The 16,482-nt window shown below is 42.1% G+C and overlaps 1 protein-coding gene across 3 annotated transcripts in view; it reads left to right on the top strand.

Annotated features, from left to right (window-relative positions):
• The window catches only part of UBA2 (ubiquitin like modifier activating enzyme 2), a 41,475-nt gene extending 25,157 nt beyond the window's left edge, over positions 1 to 16,318 (top strand). Inside the window, exons 11-17 of one of the 3 annotated variants that reach the window (XR_011384241.1) lie at positions 1,527 to 1,620; positions 1,716 to 1,828; positions 6,696 to 6,851; positions 8,946 to 9,042; positions 11,855 to 11,960; positions 13,209 to 13,888; positions 15,477 to 16,318. Coding sequence is in view for 2 of the 3 variants with exons in the window: in XM_008257280.4 (XP_008255502.1) it covers positions 1,527 to 1,620; positions 1,716 to 1,828; positions 6,696 to 6,851; positions 8,946 to 9,042; positions 11,855 to 11,960; positions 13,752 to 13,888; positions 15,477 to 15,658 (885 nt within the window). In the remaining variant the exon portion in view is untranslated. Of the gene's footprint in view, positions 1 to 1,526; positions 1,621 to 1,715; positions 1,829 to 6,695; positions 6,852 to 8,945; positions 9,043 to 11,854; positions 11,961 to 13,208; positions 13,889 to 15,089; positions 15,456 to 15,476 lie in introns of those variants that run through there. The other 2 variants (XM_008257280.4, XM_070063226.1) reach the window with 2 other exon arrangements.
• The last annotated feature ends 164 nt before the right edge of the window (positions 16,319 to 16,482 follow it).

The following is a 16,482-nucleotide window of genomic DNA, read 5'->3' on the forward strand; positions in this document are numbered from 1 at the left end:
TGATTAGTTGATGGAAGTTATATATAGTAAGGATTTTCATGGGTTTTAAAATAAAGGAAAGGAGTTTGTCCAGTTTTAGAAACTGAAGATAGTTTTGTGTTTCAGACTTTGGAACTTGGGTGGAATCAGGCATGTAAAATGAAGCTGGTAAACTTAGATTCTTAGAAACATTATTGTCTTGGATTTATGTGATATATAGGGTAACTTTTAAAATTTTCATTGTTAATGTTAGATTAGTGATTTGGAAAGTTTTTAATCATACAGATTTTTAAAAAGAACCAAGAAACTTTGTTAAATAAAGTCTATACCTTAATGAACATTATTCCTACTATTGCTACTACTAATGAAGTGATAGATCAGTAGCCCAGAGAAGTACCTGTTGCTCACTGTGTTGGGTACCTTCAATTGTTCTTTTTTTTTTTAAGATTCATTTATTTTACTGGAAAGTTACAGTTACACAGAGAGAAGGAGAGGCAGAGCGAGAGAGAGGTCTTCCATCCGCTGCTTTACTTCCCAGATGGCCGCTGCAGCTGGAGCTACGCCGATCAGAAACCAGGAGCCAGGAGCTTCTTCCTGGTCTCCCATGTGGGTGCAGGGGCCAAAGGACTCGGGTCATCTTATACTGCTTTCCAAGGCCAAAGCAGAGAGCTGGATCAGAAGTAGAGCAGCTGGGTCTCAAACCGGCACCCATATGGGTTGTTGGCACTGCAGGCAGAGGCTTTACCCACTACATCACAGCGCTGGCCCCCTTCATTTGTTTTTAATCCATAATACACAATGATATAAGCTGTATGTGGGGACGGTGCTGTCGCGCAAAGTTTTAAAGCCCTGGCCTGAAGTGCTAGCATCCCACGTGGGCACCGTTTCTAGTCCCAGCCGCTTCTCTTCTGATCCAGCTCTCTGCTATGGCCTGGGAAAGCAGTAGGATGGCCCGAGTCCTTGGGCCCCTGCACCCGCATGGGAGATCCAGAAGAGGCTCCTGGCTCCTGGCTCCTGGCTTCAGCCATTGAGGCCAATTGGGGAGTGAACCATTGGATGGAGGACCTCTCTCTCTCTTTCCCTCCCTCTCTCTCTCTCTCTCTCTCTCCCCTTCTCCTTCTCTGTTCTCTGTGTAACTCTTTCAAATAAATACATCTTTGAAAAAAATAAGCCATTCATGTAATTATTGGTATTTAGTAATTTTTGAGACATTTTGGCTTAATCCAAAATGTAGCCTGAGGTTACGTGACTAACCAATAATTAATAAAGAACCCATGTCCTATCAGGGTGGGTTTTTTTTTTTTTTATGTTTTGTTTGTAAAGTATGAAATGCATCTTTTTCAAAAGGGAAACTGTTAGTATCTTACTTGGGAATTCACTGAAAAATAGAAGTAGAGGGACCGGTGCTGTGGCGCAGGGGTTAAAGCCCTGGCCTGAAGCATAGGCATACCATATGGCGCTGGTTTGAGTCCCGGATGCTTGTCAGACTAGGAAATTGTTGAGAGATTTGATAAACAATGATTGATAAACTGTTAAATTATTGGCAGGATGACCCATCTGCAATGGATTTTGTCACTTCTGCTGCAAACCTCAGGATGCATATTTTCAGTATGAATATGAAGAGCAGATTTGATATAAAATGTAAGTTATTTTGTACTTTGGTTGTATTGTCAGATCCTCAAACTTGTTTTTCTTTTTAACAGCTAAACATATTCATCTTTTTTTTCCCCCATAAGCAATGGCAGGGAACATTATTCCTGCTATTGCTACTACTAATGCAGTGATTGCCGGGTTGATAGTATTGGAAGGGTTGAAGATCTTATCAGGAAAAATAGACCAATGTAGAACTGTGAGTATTTCTGTTTGCATTCTTTACTTAAACCTCTCTTTAAAAGTGATTGATGAAAAACACCTATATGCACACTCATTCTCATTGGATCTCAGAAGCTAAGCAGGGTTGGGCCTGATCAGTACTGATAGGAGACCCCTTGGGAATACTCTGTACAGTAGACTTTTTTTTCCCAAAAAGCACATTAAATGGCCAATTTTTCAAGTGAATAAAATCAATTTAAACTAGTGGGAAAAAGTCATTGCTCCACTTAAGTAAGCCTCCTAGAAGTGGTAACGATGGAACACATTTGTTTTTCTTTTTCTAGTAAGTGGAAACAGGAGCTAATTTGCTTCTAACATTTCAAGTTGTTTTGTATTGTTTGGGAATGTTAATGTCTGCAATATTTATGGGTGAGTCTACTATCATTTGTGATTTTTTTTCCCAGCTGAATGAATGTATTTTAGAATTTATCTGTAATACTTTAATAAATCTGGTGAAGCTGCATTATTTGAAGGAGCATTTATGTTTACTTATATTTGCATGCTTAGGAGGACACTGTTGATCTAGAACCACTTTCAAGTTCCCAGCTGTAGATTTTACAGCGCATACAGACCAGACAGCAAATGGGAGATTGTTTTCCTCTCCCACAAAGCACCAGCATCAAGATATTTTTTTTCCTCTTTCAGGGGGAATGTATTTTTCTCTTTATTCTCCTTCCCATCCAGGTCTTTGCTTTGTTGTAAGAGGTTCCTATAATGAGACTTCCTACATAAGCAGAGGGTGGACTAGTTTTATGTCTTTTTTTTTTTTTTAAGATTTATTTTATTTAATTGAAAAGTAGAATTAGAGAGAGATCTTCCATCCACTGCTTCACTCCCCAGGTGGCAGCAATGGCCTGGGCTGGACCAGACTGAAACCGGGGGCTTCATCCTGGTCTCCCACGTACATGTACCCAAGCACTTGGTCCATCCTTAGCTGCTTTCCCAGGCACATCAGCAGGGAGCTGGGTTGGAAGTGGAGCAGCCAGGAAGTGAACTGGCACCTATATGGAGTGTCTGCATCACAGGTGGCAGCTTTACCTGCTTTGCTACAAACTGGCCCGAGGTTTATATCTTTTTTTTTTTTTTTTTTTTTTTTTTTTGACAGGCAGAGTGGACAGTGAGAGAGAGAGAGACAGAGAGAAAGGTCTTCCTTTGCTGTTGGTTCACCCTCCAATGGCCGCTGCGGCCGGCGCACCGTGCTGATCCGATGGCAGGAGCCAGGTGCTTCTCCTGGTCTCCCATGGGGTGCAGGGCCCAAGTACTTGGGCCATCCTCCACTGCACTCTCTGGCCACAGCAGAGAGCTGGCCTGGAAGAGGGGCAACCGGGACAGAATCTGGCGCCCTGACCGGGACTAGAACCCAGTGTGCCGGCGCCGCTAGGTGGAGGATTAGCCTAGTGAGCCAAGGCACTGGCCTCCGAGGTTTATATCTTAAAACTAAAGCCACTTAGCTGTTCTCTTTGGACTCCTGCTTTCATTCTATTATTGAGTTTATATCTAAAGATGCTTTGCTTAAAAATATTGTAGCCAAATACTTTTGTTTTTATTTAAAATTCTTCATTATAATGTTGAATGAAATAAAAGGACTCATTTACTTTTCAGGAATTTCTAAAAATCTCTGTTGGAGCTCTTAATTTTTTAATACCATTATACTCTTAAACTTTCAGTTTTAATGGAACTTCAGGTTGAAGAAATATGAGAATCACTGCCATTTTCCATTTTGATGTAGTTTAAATTATTTTGGCCATTATATCTTTAATTTCTGAGAATTTATTTTTGTTTGTGCTTTTTTCTTTTTTTTAAAAGATTTATTTGTTTTGTTGAGAGACAGAGTTGGGGGGGGTGGAATATTCCATCTGCTAGTTCACTCCCCAACTGGCCACAACGGCCAGAGCTGTGACGATCTGAAGCCAGGAGCTTCTTCTAAGTCTCTCACAAGAGAGCAGGGGCCCAAGCAAACTTGGCCATTTTCTACTGCTTTCCTAGGCCAATAGCAGGGAGCTGGATGGGAAGTAGAACAGTTGGGATTTGAACTGGCGCCAGTATGGGATGCTGGTTCCATGGGCGGATGTTTAGTCACGCCACAGCCCCTTCTGTTTTTTTATATCAGTGTGAACTGGGGATGTTAGTATAAGCTCACAGATAATAATCATTGCTAAACTACTGTTTTCTATAACATCTTTCTGGTTTCTTTGCCTGCTCAGCTTCATCCCACTTTGTGTTTATAAATGAATATCAGGACAGATACATCATGTTAGCCTCGGTGTTAGTAGTGATAGCAGTTGTTTTTATCTTTGGTGGTTTCTGTTAACACATTTAGTTTCCCAGTGAAGCCCTGAATCAGATAAATCTCTTCCTCCCTTGGGACCCTGCTGAGCCCGGCCAGTTTGCTTCCATTCCTGTTGCATAAATAGTGTTCCTGGCAGGGAGAGGCTGTTGAAGAGGGCTTTACTGCCTCTTGAGGGGTTTACTTTAAGCTTGAGAGAATCCATAGCATCTTCCTTCAGAATTAATTCATAGCAGACAACATACTGTATTATGACCACAGAATGGAGGTTTGTATCTCAGCTTCCTGTTTTCTCCTGAGATTTGTTCTTAAATCTCATATGAAATTGTGTTTATATTCTCCAAACAACAGTAGTGTGAGGTTGGGACCTTTTTTAATTTCAGTGTAATTTTTAAAAAAATTTTATTTATTTGAAAGAGTTTAGAGAGGGATACATACATAGAGGTCTTCCATCTGCTGGTTTACAAATGACTGCAATGGCCGGAGCTAGGCCAGACTGAAGCCAGGAGCTTGGAGCTTCTTGCTGGTCTCCCATGTATATGACAGGGGCCCAAGCACTTGGGCCATCCTCTGCTGCTTTTCCTGGGCACATTATCAGGGCGCTGGATCAGAAATGGAGTAGTTGAGGCCGGCGCCGCGGCTCACTAGGCTAATCCTCCGCCTTGGGGCGCCGGATTCTGTCCCGGTTGCCCCTCTTCCAGGCCAGCTCTCTGCTGTGGCCAGGGAGTGCAGTGGAGGATGGCCCAGGTGCTTGGGCCCTGCACCCCATGGGAGACCAGGAAAAGCACCTGGCTCCTGCCATCGGATCAGCGCAGTGCGCCGGCCGCAGCGCGCTGGCCGCGGCGGCCATTGGAGGGTGAACCAACGGCAAAGGAAGACCTTTCTCTCTGTCTCTCTCTCTCACTGTCCACTCTGCCTGTCAAAAAATAAATAAATAAATAAATAAAAATAAAAGAAATGGAGTAGTTGGGACTCCAGCCAGCACCCATATGGGATGCTGGCACTGCAGGGAGTGGGTTAACCTGCTACGCTACAACAGAAGTAAAACATTAAAATAAAACAATTATACTGAGAGGCTTAACCCCTTAAACCTGCAATGCCAGCATCCCATGTTGGCGCTGGTTGGGAGTCCTAGCTGCTTCAGTTAAGATCCTGCTCTTGTGCCCGGGAAAGCAGTAGAGGATGTCCAAGTACTTGGCCACTGCCATCCACATGGGAGACTCCAAGAAGATCTCATTCCTGGCTTTGCACTGGCCTGGCTCTGGCTGTTGTGGCCATTTGGGGAGTGAACCAGCAAATGGAAGATTCTCTCTCTCTCTCTAAATCTTTTTTAAAGATTTATACATTTTTTAAAGATATATTTATTTATTTGAAAGAGAGAATGGACGAAACAGATCTTCCATCTGCTGGTTCACTCCCCAACTGGCTGCATCAGTCAGATTGTGTCAGGCTGAAACCAGGAGCTTCTTCCAGGTTTCTCACATGGGTGGTAGGGGCCAATTACTAGGACCATCTTCTGCTGCCATTCCCAGGTGCATTAGTAGTTAACTGGATCAGAAGGCAATTTGAACTGGTGCTCATAAGAGATGCTGGTGTTACAGGTGGTGGCCTAACATGCTATGCCCAAAAATGGGCCCCTTGGTGTAATTTCTAAATTTGCCTTGGTTCATAGTTGGTTTTTTGTTCAGATGTTAGAAAAATGGCAAGTATAGAGGCCGGTGCTGTGCCATGGCATGCTAATCCACTGCCTGTGGTGCTGGCATCCCATATGGTCGCCAATTGAAGTTCCAGCTGCTCCACTTCTGATCCAGCTCTCTGCTGTGGCCTGGGAAATCAGTGGAAGGTGGCCCAAGTCCTTGGGTCCTTGCACCGACATGGGAGAGCCAGAAGAAGATCCAAGCTCCTGGCTTTGGCTCTTACCAGCTGTGGCTTTTGTGGCCATTTGGGGAGTGAATGAATGGAATGGAGATTGTCTCTCAATCTCTGCCTTTCAATAAATAAATAAATCTCTAATAAAAAAGAAAGATGCCAAATGTATGTACTATCAGAAATATATTTATTTTGTTCTTAACTATGTGCATGTTAGTATATTCATGATAGGAAATTTAGAAAGGAAGTCACATTAGTTCCAGACCTCTGGGAAAGCAGAAACTGAGATGAAATGTATCAAGTGTGAGAAATTTTAGAAAAATGAGTATATTGATTTTATCCAGGGGATGGCTCAAAGTTGGTAAGAATAACCACTAGGAAGGACACCCAGAGCTGATTCAGTGCTGACACCAGAGATGAGCATGTTTATGCCCTTGTTCTAGCCAAGTTAGATTGCAGAATGCAGTACAAGGAGATTTCCTTTCAGGAACCTCACCTTTCACATGGTAGCTAATAACAAAACAAGGTTGGAAAACTAGGTTTTCAAGAAGGAATGAGTTACCCTTTTGGCCATGTAGAAGGGAATATTTCATTTTTTTAATGTATTGTGAACATGATCTAGGTTAATGTGGTCTATAAAATTGTAACTCACATTTCTAATTTCTTCTTGTGTTTTTTTTCTCCAAAGATTTTTTTGAATAAACAACCAAACCCAAGGAAGAAACTCCTTGTGCCTTGTGCACTGGATCCTCCCAATCCCAATTGTTACGTGTGTGCCAGTAAGCCGGAGGTGACCGTACGGCTGAATGTCCATAAAGTGACTGTTCTCACCTTACAGGACAAGGTGGGTTCAGAGGCTGGTTCTGTTTTTACTTGAAAAGCAACAAAAACCCAAGCTACCTTTTGCCTTTTACAGTATTACTACAGTAACAAACAAGCAGAATACTAGATAATTATTGTGAAAGTCTGTGACTGCTGAAATACGTAGCTCTGATTTCACGGGTTGCTTCACTGCCTGGATTCCTGCTGTCCTTTCTTTGTGTGTGTGGTCCAGAATATGTGCCTCAGATAACCAGAAAGAAAAAGGCATATTTGCTGCAACGTGTAACAGATGGGGCACTGTATCATGGCAAGCAGAAGACTTCTTTTATTTTTTCTTTCCCAGGTAGTGGGCAGATAAGAGGTAGTTTGTTGTTGTGTGTGTGTGTGTGTGTGTGTGTGTTTTTTTTTTTTTTTTTTTTTTTTTGAGAGAGAGTGGACAGTGAGAGAGACAGAAAGGTCTTCCTTTTTGCTGTTGGTTCACCCTCCAATGGCCGCCGCGGCTGGTGCGCTGTGGCCGGTGCACCGTGCTGATCCGAAGGCAGGAGCCAAGTGCTTCTCCTGATCTCCCATGCGAGTGCAGGGCCCAAGGACTTGGGCCATCCTCCACTGCACTCCCTGGCCACAGCAGAGAGCTGGCCTGGAAGAGGGGGAACCGGGACAGAATCCGGCGCCCCGACTGGGTCTAGAACCCGGTGTGCTGGCGCCGCAAGGCGGAGGATTAGCCTAGTGAGCCACAGCGCTGGCCAAGAGGTAGTCTTACATGGCCATGGCAGTAAAATGACATATGTTTGAATGCAGTGTGAATTCTTGGCTAAAGATTTTGCATTTCTAACAGTTCAGAATTTATTAAAGAATATCCTTTTTTCTTTTTTTTTTTTTTAAGATTTATTTATTTATTTGAAAGTTACAGAAGCAGAGAGAGAGAGAGAGAGAGAGCATCCATCCTCGGGTTGAATGGTTGGAGCTGGGTCAGGCTGAAGCCAGGAGCTTCATTTGGGTCTGCTATATGGATGGCAGGGGCCCAAACACTTAGACCATCTTGTGCATCCGGGACACAAACTGGCTTCCATATGGGATGCCAGCATCGCTTACCCTTAGTAGATTTGTTCTGTTTTTAATGATTCAGAAGTGTCATTTCCCTCTTTGGGTGTTGTTTTTGATTATTCCTCTGATATGTTCATCACAGCGCTGCATATTCACATGCCTTCTGAGATGCAGAAAGCATGCTTAGTTGTCAGTGACCTTTCTTTCAGAACTGATTACAAAGGCAAATTGTTTTGCCACTTAGCTTTTTGGGGGCAACAGCAGATCTTGATATAATGGGCTGCAGAGGCTCATTGCTCCACCTTTCTTTCCTAAGAAATAATTGTTGGTATTTGCTGATTATTGAGCTTATGGTAATTCTTCTGTTTAAGAGTGATGGGGTTTGTAGAGTGCTCCTCTGTTGTTTTTTAGGAGCAGATAGGATTTTGAAACATTATACTTCTCAGTACATCCATCTGCCATTATAGGGTTGGCATGAAGGCTGAGATGAAATGTACCCAGTGTGTAGCCCAGGTCCTAATCTGTAGGGAAAGATCCAGAGCCAATACAGGAGTTTCCAGTCCCCTGTTTGGAGGGAGTTTGACCTGATCTATAGCTGTGGTCATTTGTGGGAATGGAACTTGGATGCATCCACAGTTTCCCTGCTTGTCTCATAGGATTTTTTTTTTTTTAAGATTTTATTTATTTATTTGAGAGAGTTACAGACAGTGAGAAGGAGAGACAGAGATAAAGGTCTTCCATCTGTTTGTTGGTTCACTCTCCAAATGGCTGCTATGTGGGTGCAGGGGCCCAAGGACTTGGGCCATCCTCTACTGCTTTCCCAGGCAATGGCGGAGAGCTGGAGTGGAAGAGAAGCAGCCAGGACTAGAACCGGCGCCTATATGGGATGCTGATGCCGCAGGCAGAGGATTGACTTCTGCGCCACGGCGCCAGCCCCGTCTCATAGGATCTTAAAAGAGTGACAGCCCCTTTCCATTGAAAGGAGAAAGTAAGAGCCTATAAAAGTCTAGGGTTTTTTTCTATGATTTTTGTAATTACCTACATTAATATTGAGAATCTTTTTCTCTTACAGATAGTGAAAGAAAAATTTGCTATGGTAGCACCAGATGTCCAGATTGAAGATGGGAAAGGAACAATTCTGATATCTTCAGAAGAAGGAGAGACAGAAGGTATTATACATTGCATTTCTTCCCTCCTTTGGAAGGAGTGTACATTACATTTTCCCAATCACTGTGTGTGTGACAGCATTACAGTGATAGGGGTGGTGTTTGGTTGTAGAGGTGTTCCCAGGGTGGCATTGTGTAGGTGGGATCATCATAGTTCCAGATGAGGTACCTCCATGTTGTTGGCCAATCTCAGGGACCATTTCTCAATAAGCCAGTACTGACACTTCACAATACTGCAGTGCTTGTCTGCTTCCAACAATCCTCCTTATTAGTTCACTGATCCTGGGAGCTAAATTAGTGATGCAAAGACTGTTCTGAGTTAAATGAGAGTGGGGAGAGCAATCCAGTCAGAGTGGAGAAGCCTTGGTAGCCTGCTCCTGCTCCTGCTCCGAGCAGAAGGTGCTGCTGAAAGTCATTGTTCACTTCTGCTCCTGAGTTTTCCTTTAGAAAGTCCAAGCAGGCCATCCCTTTGGCTAATGTGTTTGTTAAAAAAGGCAGAAGGTGTTTGATTATGCTGAAGCTTTTGTAGTAAGAATTATGGCAGCTGGTCTGATTAGATTCAGAAAGCCACACAGCTCCTCTGCCACTTTTATGGTTCATTTCTTGGGTCACCGTTGTAGTTATTCTTCCCTTATCTCAGTTTTTGTCAGCATACTGTTATTTTGAGAGTTTGGAGGCACTCGTTTGCCTTTATGTTGATTTACTCAACATTTGTTGTTCTAGCAGTCATTTAATTGGAGTAGTTTGCCAGATCCTGATGGGGATGCAAATGTCAAGTCTTTCAAAGGTTTAGCAAATGCCACTGTCCCAGGATAGGGCATTCCAGATAAGCACAGGAAAGGAATCTGGAAAATAACTTGAAGAAACAGTATTTTCTGGGTGTGAAGACAGGGAAAACTTTTCTGAGCATTTTTTCTTTTTAAGCAGTGAAAGAAATAACAAAAAATTGGATTTAAAATTGAAATTATTTAGAAAATTGTATCCTTTAAACATGAAACTTGAATTTGAAATATAAGAAGGATTGCAAAATGTTAGAATTTTAAAAATAATTTTCTGTGAACACTTTGAATCCTCATGTAGTCTCCATTCAGTATGTACAAGGCACTGGGGTCACAGATCGGCCAGCACAATGTGATCTGTTCCCCTCCCAGGGCAGATCATATAGTGGACTGAGTTGTGAGTAGGGAGTATGAATTTAGAGTGAGGTGAGGAAACAGTTTTGTGTGAGACTTGAGGATGACAGCCGGAAGACAAAGAATCTGAACACGTAGTAGAGAATGGATTACTAAATCAGAAGGGCCCTGGAATAACAATGGTACCATAAGATTAGAAGAGTTGGTTTTTACTGGAATACTTGTAATTCATTTAAGGCAAAGGTTTAGAGTGTAGGTGAGTTCTAAGAACTGTTTGTTAAATACTGGGAACATTAAGTTGAATCAGAAAAGACATTTGGAAGAAAACTGGTTTGGAATGATTATTTTTGGGAGGCTTTGCTAATTCATTGAAAACCATTCAAATAAAGCATTCTTTTATTTCTCAGTTGTAAAATTCTCTAAATGTTTATTGAAGTATCACAAGCAACTTCTTTGGAAATCGAATGTATTTCAAATTACTCTGTAAAATGCTTCTGTCTCTTCCAGGACCCCAGAATTAACCTGATTTGAATGATAAAGGGGTTTTTAGGGATGGGGGTTAATTATTTACTTGAAAGAGAGAGGTCTTCCATCTGGTGGTTCGCTCTCCAAATGGCCACAGGGGAAGGAACTGAGTCAGTCCGAAGACAGGAACTTCTTCAGGGTCTCTCAATGGGTACAGGGGCCCTCATCCTGCTGCTTTCCCAGGCACATTAGCAGGCGCTGGATCGGAAGTGGAGCAGTCGGGGCTTGAGCCGATGGCCATATGGGATGCCAGTGCTGCAGGCCAGGGCTTTAACCCTCTGCGCCACAGCGCCAGCCCCTGGGACAGGGTTGTTAGAACTTCTAGTTTCGCTTCCCTTGAGGTAGTTTTGACAGTTGAGTGCACAGGGCTCAATTCCTAAGTGCCTAATATTTAGTGTGTTAGTTTGCTAGGTTACCGTAATGAGCAGCACACCCTGAACAGCTTCATCCACAGAGATTTATTTTCTCACCCTTCACGTTGCCAGGCTCGGTTTATCCTGAGGCTTTTTCTCTCCTTGGCTTGCTGTGTGTTCACGTGGCCTTTCCCTCAGGAGTGCATACCCCTGACACCTCTGTGTCCAGATTTCCTCTTGATAGAAGGGATAGCATCAGGTTGGGTCAGAACCACCAGCACAGCCTTCTTCTAATTTAATCACCTCTTTGCAAAGCCCTGCAAACACAGGCACATTCTGAGTTACTGGTGATTAGATATCAACCTGACTTTTTTGGGAGTGCGTAATTCAGCCCGTATTGAGGAGAAGTTAGCTTATTTGTTTACTGATTTTTCATTTTATTTGAAAAAGACAAGAGATCTTCCATCTACTGATTTGCTTCCCAAATACCAGCAACAGCTGGGGCTGGGCCAGGCAGAAGCCTGAAGCCTGAAGCCTGGAGCTCCATTAAGGTCTCCCACATGGGTGGCAGGGATTTGAGTAATTGAGCTCGTTATCTGCTGTCTTGTTCTGGTGCACATTAACAGGAAGTGGGGTGGAAGTGAAGGAACCGAGTGATTGAATCAGCCACTCTGCCAGGGGATGCTGGTGTCCCAAGTGGCATCTTACCCGTTGTGCCAAATGTCTGTCCTCTTAGCTTTTTAAAAAACTAACCTGACTCCTCCATGAAGATATAACTAAAGGTTCTCCCTTTACATTTCCTAGCTAATAATCACAAGAAGTTGTCAGAATTTGGAATTAGAAATGGTAGCCGGCTCCAAGCGGATGACTTTCTTCAGGACTATACTTTGTTGATCAACATCCTTCATAGGTAGGAGCAATTCATATTTCTAAGTGTGAGGATTTTTTGAATATACAAACTTGAGATAAAATAGAGGGAAAATGTTTTCTTACCTTAACACCTCCACTGCTCATTGGAACACACATGATATATTTTGTTTGAGTTGGCCACTGATTTCCTGAAGCTTGAACTTCAGGAAGATTTATGGTTTCAGAAATAAGAGATGCAAAATGTATTTAAGGATAATTTAGTGGTGGCTTATTAGAAAGACCTAGAATCCAGGCCTTTGCATAGTCTTTTTATCTTTTTTTTTAAGATTTATTTTTATGTGTTTGAAATTCAAAGGTACAGAGAGTGCGAGGGCTCTTCCATCTGCTGCTTCACTCCCCAGATGGCTGCAGTGTCAAGGCTAGGCTAGGTGGAAGCCAGGAGCCAGGAGCTTCATCAGGGTCTCCCATTTGGGTGCAGGGGCCCAAGTGCTTGGGCCATCTTCTGCTTTCTCAGACACATTAGCAGGGAGCTGGATCAGAAGCGGAGCAGTAGCACCCATATGGGATGCAGGCATTGCATGTGGTGGTTTAACCCACTACACCATAATGCCAGAGATAAATTCATTTTAATAACTGAACTGAAGTTTTCAAGTTTTTAAGATTTCCTAGAGGAGAAGAGAGAATTATTTTTTTCCCATAAGAGATTTATTAGTGGTTCTTCAACAGTAACAAAATAATATTAAGATTTACTCCAGGCAGGTTTTCGAGTCATGGTTTTTTTAAACTTGGTTTTACTTCTTACCCATTTTAAAAATAACAAATGCTTACTGAATCTTTACATAAGATCCGGGAGAAATTCAGTTTTATGTTCATCTGTTGAACACACTGTGTTTTTGTGTTTGCTCATTGAAACCCCTAAAGTGACACACAGTGATGTGTCCAGTTTGCCAGTATTGCCACCTGCAGTATTCTGTATATGGTGTCTGTGTGGTTGTTTAGAGAGAATTACAGTTTATACTTGGTTTATAAAAAGCATAAAATGATAAGAAAGACTAAATGCGGATTATTAGAAAAAAGTCAAATTCAAAAAATTACACAATGGAGACACAGATAAATGTTGCCAGTGTGATATTTGGCCTCGGTTGGACACCAGTTGGGTGGAAGTGGTGTGCTTGTGTTTAGTTGTGAAAGAAAAGACAATGAAAGGACATGTAAATAAAAGTGGAAATATCACCTGGTGTCTAAAAGAGGAGGCATAATTAGGGTTTTTTTTTATCGTATTTTTTAGCTCTCTGGGAACAGAACCCCCCTTAAAATATGTAAGTCTTTTGTTTGACTTTCATGCATTGAGTTTTCATACATGTTTTTGGGAACTAATGTACAAAAGCAGGGTACTGCTTGTAAAGATGGGGGGGGACCCAGAAACCTTATGCTACACAGCCCTGAAACACCAGGTTACTGGGGTCAAGGTCAGATTCCAAGTAGAATCCTTTGGTGTAGTAACTGAAGAATAATGTCTGAAGTTACCCTGGGCTATGGTTTTGGACTCAGTTTTGCGCTTTATCAACAAGAGTTACTTAGCCTTTTTTTGAAAAAGCCTTTCCCTGATTTGAAGGTAGAATGGTTTTGACCATTTGAATTAGAGTTTTGAATTATTAACAAAAATCTCGTGTGAAATCTTTTGATTATTATTTTAACTCTTTGAAAATCAGATTGCAAATATTTGCTGCATATATGGTTGAACTTGAGGAACGGCACCTCAGAGGCACTCCTTTGCCTTGTGAATAGCTGGGGCAGTGGTTCTGTTTTATAGTGTGTGATTTTTTTCCAGTGAAGACCTAGGAAAGGATGTTGAATTTGAAGTGGTTGGTGATGCCCCAGAAAAAGTGGGGCCCAAACAGGCTGACGATGCTGCTAAAAGCATAACCAATGGCAGTGACGACGGAGCTCAGCCTTCTACCTCCACAGGTGAGTCACGGCCCCACTAGCAAGAGCATGGAGAAGGCAGTTCTGTGAATGTGGACGGTACCATGGGAACCCATAAAACTGTCAGACGTGTGTGGTGGTTGGTGTGGATTGTTGTAACAAAGCTACAAATTTATAAAGCCATGAGTACATTTAAGACTGGGGGAAATTCTTACAGAAAATACAAACACTTGGTTGTTTTTTGTTGATTGGATTTTATAGCTACAAGTGTCAGTTTACTGGTACGTGAAGTCAGTTCAGTCAGTGAGGAAGAAGTAGTTTTGGATTTTGTATGTGCTTTATTTAAGCGCAACAAATCAGTGCATCTGACTGTTTGCAGTGAACAGGTGGTTGGTGAGTATAGACTGTTAGCATTTGAGTTTCCTCACAGCCAGTGTGCACCTGAGATGTCTGTTCCCCTGGGTTTTCAGTGCTGGAACTTGATGTTTTTCCAAATAACTGATTCTTTATTATGGTGTGATTTGAATGTTTACTCTTTTTTTTCCCCATCATTCTTTGGTCAGGAAACTAAAGGTTACCAATTTTTAACTTGTTTCTTTGATTTTTTTTGAGAGAGGCAGATATAGAGCTCTTGTGTGCTGTTTGACTCCCTAAATGCCCACAGGGGCTGGGCTGGGCTGGGCTGGGCTGGGTCAGGTCAGATGAAAGGTAGCAGGTGGGGATTCATTCCAGGTCTCCTGCGTGGGTGCTGGGAGCCTTACCACTGCCTCTCAGGGTCTGCATTAGTAGCAGGCTGGAGTCAGGAACCACAGCCAGATCTCAAACCCAGCCACTCTGGTATGGGACACAGGCAACTTTTAACCGCTGGCTAAACACCAGCCTCTGGAGTATGTTTACTCGTGGGTCTAATACCCTCAGAGATTTTGGAAGTGGTTTTTGAGATCAGGTTATAGGGTGACCCATGTTGGGCCATTGATGGCAACCCCCCCTGAGACTAGAGAGCCCTGTCATCCTCCTTTGAGAAAGAGACTGTGCTATAACAATATAAGATGGGTGTTCTGCCTTTGATTTTTGTGGAGGGGGAAATTAAAAACTACCTTGGTCATGGTTTCAGAGCATGAAGTGTGGAACCCTATGCCTAGGTTTGAATCCTGTATCTTGTGCTACTATGTGACCTTAAGAAGTCAATCTTTGAACCTCAGTTTCCTTTTCTGGAAAATGCATAATGCTATCTTCTTTGTAGGGTTGTTGTGATGATTAAATGAGTTGTTATATGCAAAGTGCTCAGAACAGTCCCTGGCACCTTGTAAGTGCTATATCTGTTGTTACTATTACCACTGCCGTTATTAGGATGTGCACCCTCTGCTTTTCTGTTGGAGAAGGTGGACACAGAATCTAGGGGGCATAATGATTTCTTTGAGTTATATAATGCTTGTTTAAAATGTTTTTATTTTGATTTGAAAAGAAGTAAATGCTTCTATAAAACATTTAAAACTATGGAAATATGTCATGTGTAAAATATGTAAAAGTTGTTATATATTAGAAAAGTTAGCTTTCAATTACATAGATACTGGTGAGCCATTAGTGACTCCCACACTTTAACCATCCTTTCGTTTTTCTTTGATATAAGCACAAGAGCAAGATGATGTGCTTATAGTTGATTCGGATGAAGAAGGCCCTTCAGATAATGCAAACATCAGCGAAGAAGAGCGAAGTCGCAAGAGGAAATTGGATGAGAAAGATAGCGTCAGTGCAAAGCGGTCGCGCACGGGAGAGCCCGAAGAGCTGGCGGATGTGATAGCGCTGGACTGAACCAAGAACCCCTCCGACTCGGCCATCAGGCAGACCAGGTTACTCGTTATGTCCTTCTCCCAAAGGGGAAAGATTGGCACCAGTGACTTGAAAATGACTCCGCCCCCTTTGAAAGCGTTCGTTTTGCTAAAACTGTTAGAGACGTTGCAGTGTGCTATACTGAAGGTAGAAATATAGTTTTCAAAACCCTTTGAACAAAGTGTGTGCATAACCAGTCACGAGGTGAAACAACACAGTGCATGTTGCCTTTTTAATGTAAATACCTTTAGGTATCATTTAATAGTTTAAAAATATTGTGGTTTAGTAAAGTTGATACCTGGTTATAAATATTATGCCTTTATTTTTGGCTAGAAGAATAATTATTTTTAGCCTAGATCTAACCATTTTCATACACTTAACTTACTGAAACAGATTCAAAGAAGTATCAAGTGCTATGCATTGAAATTTGTTTTTAAATGTTAACTGGCACTATGTATATTAATGTAAAAGTATGTTAATTTAGTCAAGTTTTCAGTTTGTACTGCTTAGTATGTCTGTGTAAGAAGCCAATTTTTGTGTATGGTTACAGTTTCAGGTTATTTATATTTGATGTTTTGTAAAACTCCAACGAGGACTATGCTGTACTTACGGACCAAATAAATGGCATCTGCATACTTGTTACACTTGCCTGCACAGGTCCTTCTGCTGCCCAACCAGGTTTACATGGGCTGCAGGTGTGCTGGTTTTAACTCCTAATTGATGGGAAAGCTTAAAAGGTCTCCACTGTTGCCCGTAGATAAATAGTTTGTAAAATAAAGCCTTTAGTAGCAATTTAAAAAAAAAAA

Source organism: Oryctolagus cuniculus, chromosome 18 (assembly GCF_964237555.1).
Source record: "Oryctolagus cuniculus chromosome 18, mOryCun1.1, whole genome shotgun sequence".
Lineage (NCBI taxonomy): Eukaryota > Metazoa > Chordata > Mammalia > Lagomorpha > Leporidae > Oryctolagus > Oryctolagus cuniculus.